General features: G+C 36.2%; 1 protein-coding gene across 1 annotated transcript; it reads left to right on the top strand.

The window, feature by feature from the left end:
* The first annotated feature begins 609 nt into the window (after positions 1-609).
* LOC149075502 (venom peptide isomerase heavy chain-like) lies at positions 610-16487 on the top strand. Its single transcript, XM_089245410.1, has 6 exons — positions 610-671; positions 3893-3984; positions 6798-6907; positions 11397-11686; positions 14195-14352; positions 15668-16487. Exons 1-6 carry the CDS (start codon positions 635-637, stop codon positions 15824-15826), a joined length of 846 nt encoding a protein of 281 aa, XP_089101536.1. The 5' UTR covers positions 610-634; the 3' UTR covers positions 15827-16487.
* The last annotated feature ends 4885 nt before the right edge of the window (positions 16488-21372 follow it).

Here is a 21372-nt window from a genome sequence, read left to right as displayed (position 1 = left end):
TTTCCTCTTTAAGGGCGCTGTCACCGTCGAAATAGACATCCTGTCTTTGACCTTCGTCTATTACAAACACGTGCGTACACTTCTTGTGTATGTATCTTTCGATTAGTTCGAAGGCCGTCGTCAGTCACATGAGGGGGCGGGAGGGCGATCGACCGCGCGACCGTGAATCGAACTAATGACTCTGCATCGAAATTTTGTCGGTAGAAACGCCCTGGAAAAAAAAAAACCGCTTGAACTTCAAAAAGAAAACGATTCTTCACCCAAAACAACTCTTGCTTTCGACGGTATGTATAGATAGATGGAGATTCGAAAAGCGGGTCAGTGGGCCAAACCGCCCTCACACGCTTGACCCACATATCTCTTGTATTCGACACTTTCTCTCTCTCCACCAAATATACTTTCTCCTGCTTCTCCGTCTCCTCTCTCTCTATTATTATTTTTTTTTTCGGGAGAAACACATCCAGAATACACAGCAATTTAAATAGAGTCAGTGTCTGTATCCCATCATGGAAACATCAAAAACTCATCGTCTCGGAGATCATAAACCGGTTAATCCTCACTAAATTTTATTCGCTTCTTTTGTGTTTGTTTGTGTACGATAATGATGGATTTATCGTTTGTTATTGTTGTTGTTATGACTGCTTCGTACGTCACTTGGTGTGATGGAGCTGGTAAGATAACTAGAATTATTACTGTTATGACAAAACTTACATTTTTCTCTAATCCAGCGTTTCTCAACCTTTCTGTGTCCAAGAGCTAGTATAATGTCTGGAACAATTGGATGGACTGCTTTTTCATAGCATTAGTGGTTTGACCGTGTGTCACAAGACATTCTTGTATTTTCATATACAGTGAAACCTCGTCAAAAACGATACTCTGCGGACCAAGAAAAAAATATCGTTGTAGAGAAGTTATCGTTATATCGATAGGTAGCATAATTACCAGTCGCCACCAAATTTATGCTGTTGTTCGCATTTCTTCTTAGTTCGCGTTGTTGGTACTACCATAAAATGCATTCATAAGTGTTTATTTACAATAAGGAATTGTAATTGATTAATCCATGATTACTAAAAATAATTATAATGATAATTATATTCGTCAGTTTCAGTTAGTTGTTCTTCACTGTGAAGTGGTTTACTGCACTACACTTAAGCAAGCTTAATAAATATTAACTTAATCTGTTGATTATTGTATGTAGAATTTGATAAAATTACATTATGTGATACGTGTATGGTAAGTAGCTGTTCAGCTGAGTTGAGACATTTTTTAGTTTTGACATAATTTTTACTTATTTTGCACAAAAATAAAAATAAATTTCTTATTCGGATGTTTTCATTTTGGAGAATCTCTTGCTAAAGTGATGCTGTCACAGAAACCCTTTTCCCAGCTAAATTCCGCGAAAGAGGGGATTCTGAAAAAAAAAACGCGAAATATTACTGAAAGTTGTGAGGAAAAATGAAGTATTTTTTCGAAGATAATAAGGAAATTCTTGAGCATTTTACTTCGCTCAAATAAATTAGAAGAAAAATTCTTGGAATTTTCAAGATGAGAGACCCAATAGATGAAAAATTGTTTACAGTAACTACGTGCAAGTTATGAAAAGAGTTATTTGAAAATTGTCGAAAATGATTTTATAAATTTATTCGAAAGAATGTTTTACATAGAATTCAAAACTGTTTTATTCTTGTAAATGCAATAGGTAGAAACATGGCTGATTTAAATAATCTGGAACAATGGTTTTTCAATGGCAACAAATAATATTCAACCGCGTTATTTGAAGATTCAATTTTTTTTTTTTTTTTTGCTACTTTATCCCACGCGAAACCAAATTCCTCAAAAACTATACAAGATATTCTCATAAAATTTTTTTAAATCATTTCAGATAACATTGGCACATTGGCTGTGTAGTGAACTAAAATCTTGGTTATATATTATCAGAATTTAACATTTTATAGCTCTTTTAAAAAAAATTTTTGAATATTTTTTGGCGAAACTTTACGTATTGTTTCACGAAATCTGTCATATCTCAGAGAGTATTTTTTGTACCTTATAACTTTCATTTCATTGCACAGAGAACAGTCATATAAACATATAGTACAAAAACTATTCCAATGTATTCTGTAGTTTTTAGTGTACAATATCTGGCGTAAGTGCTGAAAATAAGCAAATTTTGACAGCATAATATAAAATATCTGAAAAAATATTGAAATATTTCAGAAATTTCACTGGATTTCCTTGTTTTATACAGTATTATGATTAAAACGTTATGTGACTATATGTTATAAAGTTGGCTCCGTTGCATGTCATGTGGATGGTTCAGTCTGTCAATGATAATGTCTATCGAACTAAAGGTATAACTATTACTATTAGAATTATATATAGGTATTCTTTATTAATATAAGTATTAACATAAGTATTCTGTATGGGCATTGTATAATATTTTATCACGTGTATATATTGTTTATAATTTTTATTAATTGCATTTTTAATTGGGTTGCTGTATTTTTGAAATATATGACATCCATATTTTTATGGACATCTTTTTCTCAGCCACCTCGTTGGGCATTTTGTCTGTTGTGGCGTTGTATTTGTATTTGTATCCAGCCATTATGAGGAGTCTGAATGGAACTGGTGTGTTTTAAGAATTATGATATTTTTAATGTATGGTGTACGTCCCATAAATCCATAGATATAATGTAAATATGTAAGTTAATCTTATGTCTATGCATACATCCCTTGAGAAAGTCTTTCGGCCGAGTAATTGTGAAACTGTGAAAGAAACTGACCAAGAACTGAAGAAAGGGACTTTTGTTCTTACATTACATTCGTTTCCACTATATATAGGTGGGCCATTGCAAAAGAAACTTCATGCACACATGGATCATAGCTGCTAACACAATAATTTATGTCGCACCACGGTCATTTTCTGTACACGACGGCTCATTAGACCGGGACCTACAATTTATTGCCGATTCCGGACGGCAGCCTTTTTTTCATACTCATAGAAAGGTTGGTGCGCTAACCACCCTTGATGTGGGACTCCCTGCGGCAGTAATCTTTTTCGGTGGTCAAGTAACTGTTTCTGTCGTACAGGAAAGTTTTCTGACAAGGACGAACCGGGTATCGAACTCGCGACACCTCTAAACATCCTTTGGCACTTCAGGCGAGTATCTTACCGACCTGGGCTACCGCGTCCTGTAGCTGCTACTACTGTCCAAGTGGCATTGTGAACCGAATAGAGAAACGATTGCCGATGACGAAAGGGTAAACACTTCTGACCGCCTACATAGTCTTATAGGTTAATAACGATAATTTATCGGAGGAAAAGGTCTGATTCAAGCTCAGCGTCCAAATACCCAAAAAAATTTCTAACGGACAAAAAAATTTCACATAAAATAAAATCCTGATAACTATAAACGATTTTTTTCCCCATGTTATGATATTGAACCGTTCCGTTCTTTGCAAAAATCATAACAATTTCCGAATAATAACATAATCCATGATTCGAAGAAAGTGGTGTCTACTGTATTATTTCAAAGGGCTTTTTCAAATAACTTCCAGTAATCCGGCGATTTCGATAATCCGGCACAACCTGGTCTGATATGTCCCGGATTAGCGAGATTCTGCTGTATACTCAGTGTTAACGTGTGGAGATTTTTCATTAGTTTGAGATAATTTTTCTGCCAGAATGTTTTTTTTTTGGACTAATTTTATCCATCATCCTCATCGTTCGTGTCCCAGAGGGATTAGCTTAGGCAATGTTGCCACTAATTTTTGTCAAAGTATAATTGGTTTGTATGAATATTTTAATATGAGTGTAAGTGTAAAACAATAAGAAAATGTTTTGTGTTTGATACATATATATAACACATTTTTTTTTTTTCTGATATAGTCGTCAAAGACGAAAACTGTGGCAAACCGGTGGCCAGAAACGGGCGCATCATCGGAGGATCCGATACATCACCAGGAGAATATCCTTTTCTAGTAAGTACAGAAAAAGATTCACCCGCAAAAAAAATTTATTTCTGTTCAAAAAAGGAAAGTTGCTGGAATATTAGCAATCATTAAATCGATTTCATCTGGACTAGCTAGGGCCGATTTAGCTACCGGTCTTACAGATAGAGGTTATATAGATTTAAGAAAATCCCTACAACTTCTTTCCGGCTTTCCTACAATTCATAGGCTATAGAAATCAATACTCTTTATTGAATTTCATTGAACAATCAAGATCTATAGAGATGAAATTCTGGACAAACGAAATGCTCCGACAGCTGGGATATGCGAAGATGAATTTCGGGAAAGAAAATGTAACTGCCTCTGCCGGGAATCGAATCCACATCCAGTCACTTGCCGGGTGAGTGCGCTAGATCACTACGCTACAATGTCAACTAGCCTCTTTGCGTAGGCCGGGATTACACTATAAAACTTTGATGAAATTATCTTTTAAAAAACTTGAAAAAAAACAACAACAACAACCAATAAGTCGGCTACATTCACTCTTATGTAACCAATGCACTTCTTGGTTGCCAGTTTTTTAAGAGATTTTTATAAAACCTATATATATAGTTTAATGCCGGCTTTAGAGCGCGTTTGCGCTGAACGGGAACGGAAACAAAACTCATATTACTAACATTGCCTGAGTTAGGTCGGGCTGTCCATGTACGGTTAGATTCAGCGAATACGAGCTCTAGGGAAAGAGGTTAGTTGCCTTTGTAGCGTACTGGTTGAGTGCGCTCACCAGTGAAGTCAGAGGACGTGGGTTCGATTCCCCGCAGAGGCAGCTGAATTTTCTTTACTGAAGTCCATCTTTGCATCGGCCAGCTGACGGAACCTTCTCGTATGTATAGCGCAGAATGATATCACATCTTTGAATTATAGGCATTACGACAAAATGAGTTTAGCCATCTCTGGAGCGAAAGATGGCCACATAACAATACGAACACGTGTATTCATTGAATATGCTTATACAAAACATATGATTGGATAAGTTTTCTTTGAAGAACAACGTAGAGGCGTCGTAGAGATATGATTGAAATATTTAAGATTTTTAATGAGATCGGGGTATGACGGATTATGAAATATTGTTACGGCCATGAAACAAAAGCTTCGACTTGGAAACACTATTTTCGGTTAGTTAAAAACAGTTCAAAACTGTTGTGTATATGTCTGATGTGTGTACCACGAATTACGACACTTTCTATAATATACGCTACGCCCTACAGTTTTCCCCGTGAAAGTCAAGGAAATATAAATGTGGTCAGTTGAAAGAAACTGACCATTAACTGAAGATAGGGACACTTAATCCATAAACACGCATTCACGTAAATCGTGCGTTAGTAAAAAAATTACAAAAAAGCGCTAGACGGACATGGGTCATAGGGACTCTTATGACCCGATTAGAACATTGTGAATCTGAGAACGGAAATTTTTGTCAATAAGGGATCCTTCTGACCTCTTGCATAGTCGTGCAGATTGATAACGATAACTTATAAGGAAAAGATGAGTCTGGTTCAAACTCAGCTTCAAGATGTGCAAGACAGAAGAAACTTTCGACGTAAATAAGTTGACAACGTAAACCGAAGTCTTGATATAAACTATAAATGAACTTTTCTCATGTTATGATATTGGTCCGTTCCGTACTTAGCGAAAGTGCTGAACTGACCACCACCAGGCTATGTCGCTTTAACGATATAAGCTCATCGCCCCGTAGAACGTGATCGTGCCGGAAAAACCCCAATCGGGTAAGGAAGACAAAAGAAAAGTGAGAAATAAGAAAATAAAAGTAACAAAGAAAATGATAAAAAATGAAAACTAGTAACAAATTAAAGTAATGTAAAATTGCTGATAGCAATACCCAAGTGATAACATTATCCGTAGTCTTGTAATGAGCGGTGTCTATTGTAATAGACAGGGTATTCTGTAAGTGCTAATGCGGCCTTTATCTCATCAACCGTCCGTCGTAGAGGTAGTTTCAATTTAAGAAATTCTCAAAAGGCTTTCAAAAATTACTCTGGATCAGTTTGGAGTGAAAATACAGTGTGTCACAAAATAAAAAAAATTAAATTTTTGTACGATCCCCTTGTCCTCTAATTTCCGATTAGAAAGTTGTTGCCCTGTCACTCCTGAGCAAAACAAGAAAAATGGCAGATTTCCAAGTGCAATATTTGCTGAGATATTTGAATTCAAATAGCAGAGAAAATTCGGGAAGGGCAACATAAATGAGGGAAAGGAGCGTTGTCCGTTAGTTTTTACTGTTCTTTAATAACTTTTCTCTCCGGTTTTTGAATTCAAATATCTTAGCGTATATTGCACTTAGAAAAGTGGAATTTTTTTCTGTTGGCCTCAAGACAGACAGTACGACAACTTTCTAACTGGAAGTTAGAGAACAAGGGGTCCGTATAAAAGTTTAGATTTTTTTATTTTGTTACACACTGTATTTTCACTCTCAAAACTGGCACAGGGTAATATTTGAACGCATTTTGAGCATTTTTTAAATTGGAATCATAACTCTACGAATGGACGGTTGATGAAATCGAATCCGCCGTAGCATTTATAGGACACCCTGTATGCAATTCGAAAAGGAAACGAGCGTTAGGTCATTTGATTTCATTTCGATGTTAGTTTTTTTTCAATTCTTGAGTGAACATCAAGTGCGGCTTATACGATGCTGTTGTATGTGATAGAAAGAGTCATGACGTTTCTGTGAAAACTTTCTTAGCTTGTGTTTTAAACATCAATAGAAATTAGGATGATTTAATCCGAGTGCTCTATCGCTCTTTTATACCGATTATTTTTAGGTCTCTCTGAGAGGCCCGGAAGAGCCACAAGCCGTCCAAGTTTTGCATAAATGCGGTGCCGTTCTTTTGAGTCAAAGATGGATCCTCACCGCTGCTCACTGTGTATTCGAGTAAGTTTTGCGCCGTGTCAATACGACATTTTTCCTGATTTCTGCATCGGTGGTTCTTGACCTTTTTTTTCCATCCGTGTCCGGAAAATTTACCGACCAACAATTCACCGAATGGAAAATTCACCGACATTAGTTCGACATGAGTGAATGAATGATCGAGTGAGCGAATGAATGAGTGAAACTAGCCTGTCACTAGAGCTAGCTCGATCTCGCTCACACACAAGGTCACTCAGTGAATTACTAGGTCGTTCATTATATCACTCACTCACTAGGTCACTTACTTACTTACTTCATAGGTCACTCACTCAATGTCGCTCACTATGCCAGTCGATCACTCTCTCAGTAGGCCGATCACTCACTTGATCTCTAGGTCACTCATTTACTCACTAGGTTGCTCACTTTGTAATTTACTCATTAGGTCACTCATTCTATCATCAACTCACTGGGTCACTCATTCTATCGTCAACTCACTAGGCCACTCATTCTTTCATCAGCTCACTCTGTTATGCACTCAATCACCTACTCACGCACTCTGTCACTAGCTCACTCTCTAACTAGGTCGCCCACTGTTGCTCCCCGACTAGGTCAATCATTGTATCACTAACTTACCTGGTCGCTCACTATCACACGCACTCAATCACCAGGTCATGCACATAATGACTCTAGGCCACTCATTCTGTCTCTCGCTCACTCACTAGATCCCTCAGTCTACCACTGGGCCACTTATCATGATGCTCACTCAGTAGGTCGCCCATTAGGTTTCACTCACTAGGTCGCCTACTCACTCACGAGGTCGCCTACTCACTCACTAGGTCACTTACTCTATCGCTCACTCACTAGTTTGTTCACTCACCAACTACTGTATCATTTACTGATTCACTCAGTCGGCCATTTCCTGCTCACTGACTCGTGCCAAACTGTTGTCGGTGAATGAATTTTCCGTCGATGAATTGTTGGTCGGTGAATTTTCTTAGCGGTTAATTGCATGGTGATGAATTGTATCGATAATCAGTATTTTATATTTGTTATTTTTTATCTTCAATGAATTACATTAATTATCAGCATTAATTAATTTTCATAAACTCTTTTACTTATTATTTAATTCCTTTTACGGCTAATATTAATATTTAGTTTTGGCTTCTTTTTTCTTAATTCAAAAACTAAAAAACGCTACTGTTTTTTATTTTATACATTTTTCGAAATTTGGGGAAAAGCTTCAATGAATTGTTCTTCACTTACTGATTCCAGCCAGTACAAGAATATACAGGATGTCCCGTAATTCCTAACTCGGCCTTTATCTCTTAAAGCGTTCGTCGTATAGAAAAATTATTCCAATTTAAAAAATGCTCAAAATGTGCTCAAAAAGTGCTCAAAAATCACCCTGTACCAATTTCGAGGGCTTTAAAAAGTCTCGCCACAGAGAGCAACAGACCTACAAACAGTACAAATGTAATTCAATCATAACACATCACTCACTTCACCTCTGAAATATAGATGGCAGCACTGAAAAATTAAAAACAACACTAGATACGCACTCAGACTGTTAGGTACACACATTTACACTTCCGGCATAACTCACTAGGTAGTAAATCACCCATAGATGGTGATAGACCTTTGAAAAAAAAGAGTGTGATAAAAAAAATGAACCCCTGTCCTAAAAACAATCCCCAATTAATGAAGTTCTTGCTTCTGCCTCTTCTGAATCCAAAAAAAAAATCACGTTTTTTACGGCCGTATTCACCAACACAGTTTAAACTAAAATCGCAGGTTAAGGTATCCGACTACCTTTCTTGTCACTTTTCTTTAAAATGGTTCTGGAGTCAACTTTAAATACATTTTTTGATAGAAAGTGTCTCAAAATGATGAAAACAGTGACAAATTTTGGTCTATCTATTATATGAATAAGTCTATCTATGAAAAAGTCGTTTTTGTGTCAAATTTTAGGCAAAATTCATGTGATATTCGAAACACGATTGCAAAAAATTTTATCAATGAAATGCTTTGTGATTTTCACAGTGCATTTAGCTAGTAATGTTGCTGGTTATGAACTAAAATTTAAAGAATTGCATGATATGTTCATAAGTTACACCAAAATATGTTTAAGTACGTGTGAATTTTTTGAAATTTCATTCTACATTTTGTCTATAAAACATTGTAATTCAAAAAATATATCTGATAGACCTTAGATTTTGGTTCATAACCTCAACAATACATAGCAAAATATCACACTAAAATTTCGTAAGGATGCAATGCATCAATTTTTATAAATCATGTTACACAGTCAAGTAAAATGTCAAAAAAAAAGTAGCATTCTTCGTGAAACACGTTTAAAGTCTTTATTCGCGTATTACTTGTATGCAAAAACGCAACAATAAAGTGAACGTAACTTTGATTCTAAGCATCATATAAACAAAACAAGGCCCGTTTTGGAATCACAACAAATAGGGCTTTTACAAAAAAATAAAAAAATGAAAATCCATAATTTTTCTTCCAAAATGACGTTTTCAACGTAGTCGGATACCTTAAATAGGATTAGCGATGGAAACAGATTGGTTAAAATCCTCAATTTAATCAATCCGTTTCGATCTTCAATCCTTTCACCTGCGATTGTAGTTTAAACTGTGGTGGTGAATACGGCCATTAGTGATATATGAGGGGTTCACAACAATAGTAGACCAAGTTCAGTTATCTGCATCATGGATAGTAACACCGTAGTCTTTGATAGATAATTGATTCAGTTCAAGTGATGTAAAATAATTACGTATGTCAAAATGCAGTTACAACTGTAATTTTTTAGTGCCCTGCTTTTAAAAAATTTGTGAAAGCACAGAGCTTTTACAAAAAATTTAAGGTGTTGTTATCCATAATAAAAATAAATGGACTCGGTCTACTAGGGTTGTGAACCCCTCCTGTTTGAATTAAAAAATCTGGAAAAGTTGGGAAGTAATAGCATAAACCAGTGGTTCTCAACCGGTGCTCCGCGGCCGCTCGAGAAAAATAAAAAAACCAGTAAATTTGAAAAAATAATAATTGTAAATATTTTTTTAAATAATAGAAATCAATCAGTAACTTTTATGTATAAATAAAAAAATAGAACACCTAAAATATGGGGCTCCACCATAGAAAATATAGACCAGAAAGGGGTCCGCGAGTCAAAAAAGGTTGAAAACCACTGGTATAAACTAACGGACAATGCTTTTTCCCTCATTTATGCTGCTCTTTCCCAATTATTCAAATCAAATATGTCAAATATCTCCGCGAATTATTTTGCACTGAGGAACGTGAATTTTTGTTGTTGTTGTTGTCCTCGGAAGAGACAGGAGCAAGAACTTCCTCTATATAATTCGGTTTTTTATGACAAAGTGTCCATATAAAAATTTAGGTTTTTCAGATTTTTTTATTTTCTGACGCAATGCTTTTTTTGATCTCGACATTGGTACAGAGTGATTCCTGAACACATTTTGAGCATTTTTTAAGAGGGTTGGTGAATCTTGGCTTCCCATACTTACCTACGGGAAAAGTGGCCTTCCTTTAAGGAACATTCGAAATTTTCTATATTCACTCATTTTTTTTCTCAAATACTACGAATATTTTTATACAATTTAACACGAGTTTTTAGGATTTTAATTGTTGGTTATTTCTTGAATTCTAATTTCAACCTGCAACTTCTTCAAATATCACCAAAATGCTCTCATATTTTGTGCCGTAAAATGTTTTAAATACAATTTTAATAAAAAAAATCCTCATGTTTAAGTATGTAACACCATAGTGTTGAGAGACACACACACAAAGTTTCAAGACATTTGAATGAGTGGTGTTCGAAAAAATGTTCCTTATCTAACAAAAAACTTAGTTTAGGGAAAACAGCATTTTAGTGGAAAACGGGCTGACAGCGTTTATATTAAAATATTTAAAAAAATATTTCTATTACAGGGTACAGAAAAAACTTTAAAGCAGAAAATTTCATAGTATTTGAAAATTGAAAAATTCGAAAAAATGTGGTTTTTTTTTGGAAAATTTACGTGCACCAACCCCCTTAAATTAAAACCATACCTCTACGATGAATCTTGTTGATGAGACAAAGGCCAAGTTAGGACTTACAGGACTCTATGTATATGTTTGTTTGGTATGAAATTAGATTTTCTGACTTTCTCCCTGAGTCATGCTCACGGCAGTATCAAATCTAAGCGCAACATGCAAATAAACCGCTACATATTTTAGGTATAAATGGTATTTTTCCCAATCGAAATGGAAAACAAGTGCAAACGCTAATCGATAAAAGAAACTTTTGCAATACGAATGCCATGTGTGATTTCTACTAGCGAAAATTAAACGATATGATGTTGGAACGTCTCTGTGTAATATCTTTTTTTTTTTTTTTTTTTAAGAATTAAAAAATTGAATATTTTTCTATTGCATGAACAAATGTTATTTTGTTCAAAAATGAAAAAAAAAACTCTAAAATATTTTTCGATTTTCGTTCGATTAGATACAGGAAGAAGAAGTATCTCCGCCGACTGAAAGCTCGACTGGGTGGCCACGATGCCACGAGTGATGAACTTAATACGGCGCAAGAGTTCGGTGTCGAGAGTGTCGTCACCCATCCCAAGTACATGCACCCACACAAGCTAAGCAACGACATCGCCTTGCTCAAACTCAACACCGATGCCCACATTGGCTCTGCAGTGTGGCCGGCTTGCCTTCCTGACCCTCAAACTGTGGTGGAAGGACTGAATGCGACTGTTGCCGGTTGGGGGAAACTTACATTCGCTGCGGACGGTAAGTCTTTGAGTTTGACATGTCTCGGGGTGATCTTAATGTATGGGCCTACTGGTAAAACAAGTGCACAGGAGGCGAGGCCTCACGTTAAAGAAAACCAAAATGCAAAATTAAAATTAATTAAATAAAAAATAATAATAAAATATAGCCTAATACAACATGCAAGTTTCCAAATAGAGATGGCTAGCTCTTTAAGTCTGTCGGTAGAGGGCTCCAGAGAATCTCCTTGCACTGGAGAGATCAGGGAAGGACAAATCTATTGCCCAAGGCATGTGGAAATTCTTACCGGGCAGGTATTTTTTTACACCACATGCACGATCTATCGTATAGAATATTATTTCGGGCATGTATAATTCTGCGTGTAACTTTTTGGAGATTCGTCCAGCCCTGCTGGAAATCATGGTACTGTTAAAGCTAGGACCACACTCATGTCCAGCCTGGCCCTAATACGTTCCATGGACAAGTAGTGTTGACACTTCACCATTGGGAATGATCGTCAAATATTGGAGGCTACTTCACCTACTCTGACCATATCGTTATATTGCAATTTACTGCCATTAATGAGATAGGTTGGAAATGAACGCGCCGTTTATTGGTGGTCGCCTCAAGTTCGTTAGGGAATATATCTTATCTATATCCTCCCTCGGGTTCGAAGCCGGGGCAGCAACATTCACGGTGGTAGACAAGCATCTTACCACCACGTCACTCAGTCATGAAAACAATATTGGAGGCTGGAAGGTATTGGAAAGCTGGTCGAGTACCCTACCGTTTCCAACCCAAGTCAAAGGTGCCACCTTCCTTCCCGATCTTCCAATACGTCTGGCGACACACTGGTCGAAGAACGCGAACAGTCGTAACATAGAGAGTATTCTGGAAGCGAATACTGTATTCGTCAAGGAACATTAGTCGAAGCTGGTCTTGTGACCAACCTATATGCCACTGGTGCTTCATTGCAGCCAGGGGAGACAAACATTTGATGCAAATATTTGCGAATGACTATTGGACCAGGATGGACATTTACATAGCCCTAGGTTAAGACCATTGTCTTGCTACCTTTCCAACAAAAAATAATAAAAGATCGAATCAATAACAGGGACTAATTATCTAAAACAGTTGTTCTTAACCTTTTTCAGACGTGACAAAAAGTCAACAGCATCGTCAATGCTGCGACCCATTGGTCTATATAGACAATTAAAAGTTCTTACTAAATATTTCTGATTGATAAAAAAAAAAATGTCTAGTTTTCGAAAATAATTAAACCAGTCAATGTTAAGCCAACAGGACCAGAGCCTAGACCCACTAACTTTGTCCATCAAATAATTGAAATAATTTGCTTTCGCTAATTCTGAAATTATTTCTGTAATAAATTCTGAATTTTCATTAATTCTGGAATTATTTAGCTAATGAATTTTGATTCATTTTTCATCAATTTTAAGATTCATTATAGTTTTAGAATTATTTTTCATAGATTTTACAATATAATTTTCCATCAATTCTGGATTAATTTTCCATTAATTATGGAAATATTTTTTCTCAGCCACCTCGTTGGGCATTTTGCCTGTTGTGGCAAATTGTATGTATTTGTCGTTGTATTTGTATTAATTCTGGAGTTATGTTGTCTGATTCTCATCATCTCTGGATTTTCATTAATGTTTGTTAGATGTGATCGTATTTTTATACAGGCCCCAGATAATTTTCAGCACTTATGTGCATCCTGTAATAATATCATGCCATTTTGGGTGCCAGCTTCCCAACCGCCTAAAACAGTACTGTGAAGTAGAATAATCAATGACTCAGGAGGACCTCAAAAATATTTGGGTCCCAACTCAGGCTGCTCAATCCTGAAACTAGTGGTGCAACGAATGGATTTATAACCGAATAGTAAGTGGATTCGTACGATCCATTGGGATTCGGAAATTTTGCCTCTGGCATTTCGCATCTGGAAAGTTTCCTCCCATACTCACAGATCACGTGACCGACTAGCGGTGCAGTTGCATATTAATTCAGCGGCACATTCCCAGATCACTTAAGTGACCCGTTGCATATCCACAAACCACTTGAATAACTGCGACACAGTCAGAGAACACTTGAATAAACCGCGACACAGTTACAGAGCACTTAAGCGGTGTGTGGTGCAGTTCCACATCACTCGCGAAACATTTACAGCTCATTTAAGAGGCCCGCGGGAAAATTACAGATCACTAAGTGATTTGTGGCACAGCTTTAGAGCATTCGAGCGGCCCCCAGTACAATTCCTCATCGTTACCCCGTGATGAAGTTCCAGATCACTCAAGCGTCCCGCAACATTTATCCAGATCATATAAGTGACCCAATTCAATTCAAGTGACCCGTGGCATATTTACAAACCACTTGAGTAAACCACGACACAGTTACTGACCACTGGAGCAAACAGCGACACAGTTACAAACCACTTCAGTAAACCTCGCCACAGTGCTAGAGGATGGGTATTCGCCAGAATCTGAATCATTTTCTTTTGTTAACTTGAAGGTTCTGGCGACTTGGCTAAGTACCTGCAGAAGGTGAATGTGCCCGTGATATCAAACAACGCTTGTAAAAAGATGTACAAAGAAGCTGGGCAGAGCTATCCTCTGGAAGAGAACCAATTATGTGCTGGATACAGGGAAGGAGGCAAAGATTCCTGCAGTGTAAGGACACATCATTGGTTCATTCATATTTCATTCAGTTTTATGGCATTCTTACACAGGCTGTTCCAAATTGTTTGCGCAGCAGATATCTCTGCAATCGTTGACTTTAGAAACATGCTTTCAGTTGAAAAAAAGTTTTCAAAAGGCATGTGGTTACCAAAAATGTCCTACATTTTCCAGTCATCGTATGCACAGAAAAATAGAAGAAATTAACTTCTCAGGTAGACCCCGTTTGGTAAAACTTCCAATTACTGAAATGTGAACGCGTCTCTCTGAGACGTAATTTACTAATAATTGCTTATTTTCAAATGCTGTATTAACAGAGATATTTGACCTTATATTTGACAGTGATATTTGAAATATCAGCATTCACCGGGGGCAAATGATTGAGGGTTTGATTCACAAATTGCGAAACGTCAATTAAATTCAATGTTTTAAAAAAATTCAATAATTATTAAAAATAATTGTCAAAAAATGTAATTTTTTTTGTTGCGCATAAAAATACAAAATTAGTTTATTCGATATTTGTATACAATCCCTATAAAAATCTAAAAAGGGACACTTTTGTGAGCCAATATAAGCTTGGCAATTCAGTGATAAATTGCCAATTCAAAGTGATTCTACATTCGCATTTAATATCTCAATAAATATTGCATTTAAAAATATGATTTTTTTTTCCCAAATGATTTTTCAGAGCGAGATCTGCATTTGAATAATTGGAAGTTTTAGCACACGGGGACACTGTATAAAAAGTTAATTTCTTTATTTTATTTTTTTTTTATTTATACGATCCTTCAAACAAATTTTGAAATATCGCGCGTAATTACGCGTCATTTAACCTTTCAAGCTCAAGCCAGGAAGAGATTTGAATGAATCTCATCTCGTAGATTAAAATGAAATCGCCGATTTTCGCAGATGTTTAGTTAAAAAATTGTAACTTTTAAACTAATCATTGAATTAATTTGAAATTTTTTACTTTCATAAAACAACGTCTCTTGTACTACCTAAAAAAGTTAATTCTTTTTTGGTAAAATTTGTTTGGCAGCAAACATTCATCACTCACAACAAAATATAGTAAATGAAAATAATATAATAATTATGATTGTACACAGCCACATTATTTCTCTTTCGAGTGATACCAAACATGCACAGAAAACCTTTTCTTTAACTGATTGGAAGCACGTTTGTGTAAAGTAAACTTTTGCAGAGATATATGCTTTGCAAACAATTTGGGACGGTCTGTATCATCGGAAGAGCTAAAGTTTGTCGTATGGGAAGTAAACAAGTTAATTATACTTTCTAATTATTTTCATAGGGAGATTCCGGAGGACCGCTGTTCGTGAAGATGAACGGAGCTTTCACTGTCATCGGCCTAGTCTCCAATGGCATCGGATGTGGAAGCCCGTTATTGCCTGGAATATACACCAGAGTCATCTCTCATCTCAGATGGATTTCCGAGCAGATGCTGCAGTGATGAAACGAGAAGAAACTGCTATTTTATCGTCACCAATTATTTTTTTAAAAATCAGTCATTTTATTTTTATGTTAAATCGTTCTGATAATTTGTATTATACATATATATACTGGTTGCGTAGGTAACAGGGCGTATGGTAATTTACTGGTGAACCGTTGATTCTAGAGGTATACTTCCAGTTAGGAAAAAAAGTATCCAAATAACGTGTAGTACTCACATATGGTCATTCATGGTGCAAGGGGTTGTATAGTTACTAAAATATAAAAAAATACACTTTTTATACCGTCCCAGTGCGAGGTTCCCTGCAATCCCCAGAATACCCACTAGAAAGTTGTCGCACTGTCTCTTCTAATACCAATAAAATAAATTCCACGTTACTAAGCGCAATATTAACTGAGATATTTGAATTTAAAAAAAAAAGAAAAACAGAAAAGTTGGGGGTAAAACGCGTTATTATATATATACGCGTGCATTGTGCAATGAGCATCTTTTTTTTTCCTTCAACATTCTTTTCTCTGAATCATTCAGGTAGAAGAAACATCGTATTAACCGATGTTTCACTGTACCCGATTATTTTATAAAAGGGTAAAGCTTACCAAAATAATCAATTATTTTGTAAATTGTTACGAAATTGATTTCTCGGATAAAAGAAACGATAAAGTGAAAAAATATGGCCAAAATTTATACTTGTAATATTAGAAAAATATATTCAAAGTCAAAGATAGATGGCGCTAAAAACCGAAACTAATTTATTTTGACACGCTTGAAATCGAAACTGAAACTGTTTCCAAATCGAATAAAATTTGTTCACCACAACAAAATAAAGTAAAAATGTATTAACCGATATCTGGCTACATCAAGTAGTACTATGACTGAGCTCAAATATAATAAATTTTATCAAAATAATAATTTACAGCATAAACTTATCCACAAAAATGGACAAAAATATATTTCTATGATATACACAAATTCAGAAATTATTGTTTTAAGTCAACGGCAGATGCCGCTAGTAAAAACGAAAGAAAGAAGGAAAAAAAAAAAGTATTAAATACGGGTAAACCGTTTTACCCGCATTTAATGTTTTTTCTTTCTTTCAAATTTTTCTTCGTCTTTCGAATTTGATTATTTAGGGAATACCACACTTAGAAACGTGGAATGTTTTGTTGTTATTGTTAGCATCAAGAGAGACAGGATAACAACTTTGTAACTTGGTTCTTGAGCACAGGGTGTCCGTATAAAAAGTTATAATTTTTATTTTAATAACTATACACAACCCCTTGGGACATGAATGGCATATCTGAGTACTGCACGTGATTTGGATACTTTATTTAATTAGAAGTATGCCTCTAGAATCAACGATTTGCCAGTGAAATACCATACGTCCGTATGCACTCTGTATATTTTATGTTGAGTGTTGCGTGTAATTTATATTGTTCAGGTGCCATAACTAAAATCAAAACTAGTCAGTAGTGTTACGTTGTTGAATAAAATTTATTTATACGTTGTTAATCGGAGTATTTAATGGTTTCGTTCTTGACACTAGCTGGAAGAATTCCAAATTAAACAGTATTGTGGTTGTGATTGCGTAAACAGCATGTACAGAAAGTGAGAAATACCAATTTTTACCCTTGGTTACCGACAATGCTGCCTCAAATTTCAATGCCGAATGCAATGTAATGCGTTCCTAGTATCCGCTTGGTTAGAACTATACAACAGTCTCTCCAGTGGAAAAGGTGATTGATTTTATATCTGTGGAACTACCCGCGCCATCTGTGGGCAAATAATTGGATTAGCAACTAATACATTTCGACTATCTTTCGTAAAAGTTTCACAGCGCTAGCATCGCTAGTTCGTTTATAATCACGTGACAATTGACAGGAACAATGGAGCAACGTGCCAACATTAAATTTTGTTTAAAATTAGGTAAAAGTGCCACAGAAACTTTTAAAATGATTCAGACTGTTCATGATAATGAAGCAATGAGTCGAAAGAACGTTTTCAAGTGGTATGCAAGATTTCGTGATGGGAGAGAGAGTACTGAAGATAATCTCCAAGGCGCCAGGACCATCATTGACAGTTCGAATTGAAGAAAATGTTCGAAAAGTGACAGAAATTCTTCGAAATGACCGTTGTGCGTCTACCAGGCTAATTGAAGAGCTCTCGAGAATTCCTAAATCCCCCGTTCATCAGATTTTAAAGGAAAATATGGGCAAACGGAAGGTCTGTTCTCGCTTTTTATGTACCACACACACTGACGAACGATCAAAAAGATTGCAGAGTGGAGCACAGCAGAGATTTGCAAAGAGCTGCTAATACGGATCCAGACTTCACGTCAACCATTTTAACAGGTGATGAGACAAAGTGCTTTCAATATGAACCCCTTACAAAGCGCCAAAGCTCGGAATGGAAGGAGGCCAAGATCTGCAAAACCGAAAATAGTGTGCTTGCAAGAGCCGAATCAAGACGCTGCTCACTGTTTTCGTTGATTCTAAAGGAATTGTCCATGAGGAATTCTTACTAGAAGGGCAAACTGTGAATGGTGACTATTAAGTGTTTGTTTTAAATCGTTTATGGGCCAGAATTGTTCGAACCGAATATCGGGAACAAAGAACACGATCGTTGTTGCATGACAATGCACTGGCCCACAAATGCAAGATTGTGCGCGCTTGCTTGGCCAAAAAAGGGATTGTGGTGCTGGATCAACTACCGTATTCACCTGATTTAGCTCCGTGCGACTTCTGGCTATTTCCAAAACTAAAATTGGCAATGAAAGGAAAGCGTTTCGACATGATTTTAGACATCCAGAAGGCTACGGCCGCGATTCTCGAGGCAATTCCAAAGAATGAGTTTCAGGCGTGCTTCAAAAAATTTCACAACCGCTTCCAGCGCTGTATTTACTCACAAGGAGTATATTTTGAATGAAAGCTAGAGTAAGTAAAAAATAAAACATTGTCTTTTATTCTATTTCTTATCAGTCCCCCTTTCCCGCTGGACAGACCGTGTATCTTAACAATAAAGGAATATCATAATTTTACAGATTGCTTGATACCATTGATCGCACACGATTCAGCCAACCCCCGTCTCAAAGTGGTGAGAAAAAAAAGTTAGGACAACAGAAAAAGACATCCTGAAAACCTGTGGATGTGTAGTAAATATGTGAAACTGAATGATTATTTCTAGTAGAACTAAACATTTTCCAGTGATGGTTGCTACATTGCTTTAGAAATTACTCTTGAAATTATAGTGGAAGTCGAATTCTGAGCAGAAATAAAAGAATCAGAACACTCCCATTTTGAACTGCTACAAAGAAACAGCAAATACTTTTCCGCAAGATGAATAAAAATCAATTAAGAACAACATTTGCATTTTAGGGAAAGAAAGATAGACATCTCAGCTTTCTTGAAACAAGGGAAACATATTTTCTGGAAATTATGAAGAGATGGACTCGGAAAGAGAAGTCATCTGGTTTCTGCTGGAATTCGAGCCTAGGCCCTCTTGCAAGCATGCTTTGCCCGGTTTGCAAAACAGTGTTTCTCAACCGCCGGGCCATGGCCCGCGACCGCGCCCTGACATCAGTCAAACCGGGCCGTGAATAGCTCACCGATTCATTTTTACCCATTTATACCCCCATTAGGCGTGCGCATTACCGGGCCTACTCACATAAAAAATCAACCGGACCACGGTCTTCCAAAGGTTGAGAACCACTGTGCTAGACGTCCTGGGTTTTGAGTCCCGGCGGAGACTAGATTACTTAAGAAAAACGCTGTTCTTATCAGTTTTTACATAAGTACTTTTTGACGTCGGAGAAAGAAATTTGCATTTTTCTAAGGTTGGCATAACAGCCGCAACTGTTTTGATCGGTTTACGGAAATTTTGCCTCCGACATTTCGCCCCTGCCAAATTTCGTCGCATACGGTCACTCACACTGCCAAGCACTTGGTCACCAATATAGTCCCCCTCATACGGCCATTCACTCACTCATATAGTCACTCACTGGATCATTCATATGATCAACCATACAGTTACTCACTCTTACTCATACGGTCACTCATACGGTCAGGGCAATTGAACTGTCAGGGGCGAAATTTCCGGATCCCGTTTTGATCAGTCCTGCTCTGCGAAATTGAAAATTTTGTTCCAAAAGTGTGAAGATACCAAAGGCATTTTTATCTGAAATTAAAAAGACAAAAATACTTTCTTACAGAGATAATTGGTGTCTCGTCACGATATTTCGAACAGAATTAACAGATTGAAGACTGCTGATTAGTTTCGTAAATGAGCCCTGGATTTACGGAAATTCACCACCATGCAATTTACAGATAGAAAAATTCACCGACGAAAGCATCACCGCTGGGAAAATTCACCGACACCAGTTCGTAACCAGTGAGAGAATAATTGAACTAATAAATGGACACGTGAGCGAGTGAATGAATATTTGACCAAACACAGCTGGTTATAATAGTATATAAAAGCAAACATAGGCGTATTCAGAATTTTCTCAAGGGGGGTTTTTCAGATTTTTTTCCTTCTGAGGGGGTTTTACGTTTTTTCTGCAAAATAACACTATAATCTTGGCTCAAGGGGGTTCTAACCGCCCCCCCCCCATTGCGTAAGCCAATGAAAGCAAATGACGTTAAATGCAGCCAATGAAAATTGTTTAAGAAAATTAGATTAGTAATATACAGAACAAAAAACACACATTATAAATGATTGAATATAATAAATAATTTATTAGCATACTTCATAAAAACGTGATTTGCACAGTGAATAGGAAAATAATAATAATAATAATCAACAAAATATGAATTGAAATGTCCTACACAATATAAAATAAAACACCATATAGTGCTATTTATTTTTAATATAAATCTTATACAAAAACGGTGAAATTTTTTGGTGCATTAAACGAACCAAATGTGTACAAACAAAAGAGGGCACACACACACCAGTAAAGTAGTCATCTTTAGTAAACTATTTACTTATGTGAGAATATTATACTGTTATCTATTTACTTATTATATGTGAGAATATTATACTGTTATCTATTTACTTATTATATGTGAGAATATTATACTGTTATCTATTTACTTATTATATGTGAGAATATTATACTGTTATCTATTTACTTATTATATGTGAGAATATTATACTGTTATCTATTTACTTATTATATGTGAGAATATTATACTGTTATCTATTTACTTATTATATGTGAGAATATTATACTGTTATCTATTTACTTATTATAATGATGACTCGTATGTGCCCTTTCAACCAATTTTTCACCGTTCGAGACAAATGTATTTTGCCGTCAACATTCTGGAACAAGTGCTTCTTTCTGCTAGCTTTCTGCTAGCTTTCAGAAAAAAAAATGTCTATTGTTAGGGCAAATATGGTCATTTAGGGTCTTGAAATACTCAGTTGACTTCACTTTATCGCTGGGTCGTAGTCCAGAACGACTCCCGGATCATAACGCAGCCTTCTGAGACTTGCATGCAGGTGCAATAGAATACAGTATTTTTATTTTCACATAGGACGACGATCTC

This window comes from Pholcus phalangioides, unplaced genomic scaffold (genome assembly GCF_987345545.1).
Source record: "Pholcus phalangioides strain wild (caught in Gottingen) unplaced genomic scaffold, Ppha-v1.0 ptg000015l_1, whole genome shotgun sequence".
Classification (NCBI taxonomy): domain Eukaryota; kingdom Metazoa; phylum Arthropoda; class Arachnida; order Araneae; family Pholcidae; genus Pholcus; species Pholcus phalangioides.
The sequence above is the reverse complement of the archived record's forward strand: the minus strand, read 5'-3'. Positions and strand labels throughout refer to the sequence as shown.